Source organism: Galeopterus variegatus, unplaced genomic scaffold, assembly GCF_000696425.1.
Source record: "Galeopterus variegatus unplaced genomic scaffold, G_variegatus-3.0.2 Scaffold2980, whole genome shotgun sequence".
NCBI classification, from domain to species: Eukaryota; Metazoa; Chordata; class Mammalia; order Dermoptera; family Cynocephalidae; genus Galeopterus; species Galeopterus variegatus.
In genome coordinates, this window is record NW_007729091.1 from 21,869 (window position 1) to 24,119 (window position 2,251).

At 30.6% G+C, this 2,251-nt stretch overlaps 1 protein-coding gene across 1 annotated transcript in view; it reads left to right on the top strand.

The window, feature by feature from the left end:
• The window catches only part of ANTXR2 (anthrax toxin receptor 2), a gene marked incomplete at its 5' end in the record, with an annotated part of 116,333 nt that overhangs the window by 5,095 nt on the left and 108,987 nt on the right, over window positions 1-2,251 (top strand). Inside the window, one exon of the mRNA XM_008583621.1 lies at window positions 1,754-1,823. Within this exon, the coding sequence (XP_008581843.1) occupies window positions 1,754-1,823 (70 nt within the window). The remainder of the gene's footprint in view (window positions 1-1,753; window positions 1,824-2,251) is intronic.

Sequence of the window (2,251 nt, forward strand, 5' to 3'; positions counted from 1 at the left end):
TATTTTTTGATCAAAGAAAACAGAAGTGATATATCAATGATTATACAAATAATAATAATTATTTAGTAGTTATTTAGTAATGGCAATATTTATTCATAACTTAATAACCCTGTCCTAAGTAGCCTCATTATTCAGATGGTGGTTTGTGGCTGAAAGAATGAAATAACTTGCCTGTGGTGACATGGCTAATAATGGGAGGAGCTGATATTTGAATCCAGTTTTCCTGACTTTATATAGACTGCATCAACCGCTTGATTTAATTGCCTTTTTCCAGAGACGTATTTCTTGCCATTCTTGCCTTAAAATCTAATTATCTTGGACTGTCTACTATTTGTTGTCTTATTTTTTGTTACTTGTTTTCTTTATCTAATTTCCCAATAATTTGTCAGTTTCTTTAAGATACGTTTTTTGTTTGTTCTGCCTTACAGGTCTTTTGAATCTCCAATGTCCACATAGCACGGTGTTTGTTGATAGTGATTATATTTATGGAATTGGGTTTAACATTCCCTAGCCTTGACTTTCAAAAAAGCCAATGTTTTTATTTTCGTTCTGAGAAAAACTCTCCCTCTTAAATGGATCTTAGTTTTCTGAGTATTTTGGGTCTCTATTAAAACATTTTTTCTCATTGATGATTATATTGCCTTCTAAAAATTTATATTTATAAGGCAGACTCTATAACTATGAACTCCGGTAGAGTTATTTTTTGAGAGATTCATCTGCAATTTTGCTGTTTATCTGCTGGTGATAAACACTCCAATTGGCACAACGTTGGTTGGCCACACACATAGTAACTGTTCAATATGTGTTTATTGAACTAAAGTGGCAAGGATCTCAGCGTGGGAAATGTCATAATTAATTCCTCTGTTTCCTAGTAAGATCACGATTTTGGTAAGGCAAAACAATAATATCTGTACTAAAATCTCTTCATTGTACTTTCTGCAANGATTTTGGTAAGGCAAAACAATAATATCTGTACTAAAATCTCTTCATTGTACTTTCTGCAAGGGAGAAGGACAAAGTCATTTAATTTCAATTCAGTAGTCATTTGTATCTCAGTGTTAGTTTTACCCAACTTTTTTGGAATACATATTTGAGTGGATTAAAATATACACGTATTTATCTAGCTACATAAGATTAAGTTTATCAAAGTAAATCTTCAACTAGGTGGAGTCAAAATTGTATTTTCATCATTCGTATTCTAGAATAATCCATTTGATTGCAAAACTTTCTGAATATTTCTAGTCTAGATCGTTTTTTTCCATATATTATTAAAATTACAAGGGCATTTTAAGCACCCAGCTTTACAAAAAGTATTTATTTACTGTAGATGCAATTATTTTATTAAATTCATGAAATAAGTTCATTTTCCTTTGGACATTTATCTTCCTTTCCCCATCTATTCTGAATTCTGCTTTGAAAATATGTATATAGCATTTTCCCTTAAAAACTGAGATATTTGAACAATTTAGGACAACAGCATGATATTTTTATTGTATCCGCAGCTGTACGTAAACTTAGCCTAAGTAAAAAAAAATCCAAATTTATGATTTTGTAACACTATATATCAATGGAGCACATAATCTCTTTCCATTTCCGGTTCCTTTTTCCTTCTCCTCTTTATTTAAGTTTTTTATGCTAATATACCTAATATTCAACACTTGAACTGTAATTGCAGAATGTTCTTAATATTATTAATGAAACTCTATGAGATACATAAAACCCTTTATTAATTCAGTGGCATTTTATTTTTTAGGTGTAAAACCAGTAAGTGTACAGCTTAATTCTATGCTTTGTCCTGCACCTATCCTGAATAAAGTTGGAGAGTAAGTACTTCATTAAAAACAATTTTAAAACATTTTAGTGACAATTTATTAGAAAATGGTGACAAAGATACATTGGTGGTTTTATTGTATCTTTTTTTTTAATGTCCAGACTGAGTATTAAACAGTAACGCCTAAGCAAGCCACTCTAGTTAGTACTTCAACTATACTCTCAGTAGGTTGAAAATGCTAACGTGCATTTTATCTTGTTTTTTAAAAAAATATTGATTAAAGGCTGTGAAAATATTTATCTGGATGGGTTTGAGAACTATTGTTAGAGCCTGTAAGTAATCAGAGACAGAGCCATTATTTTGAACTTTGGGATATTGAATTTACAACACACACACACACACACACACACACACACACTCTCACATTCACAGAGTTCCAAAGTAAGATTTTGAGCAATTACTGTAGATTTTAATAAATAT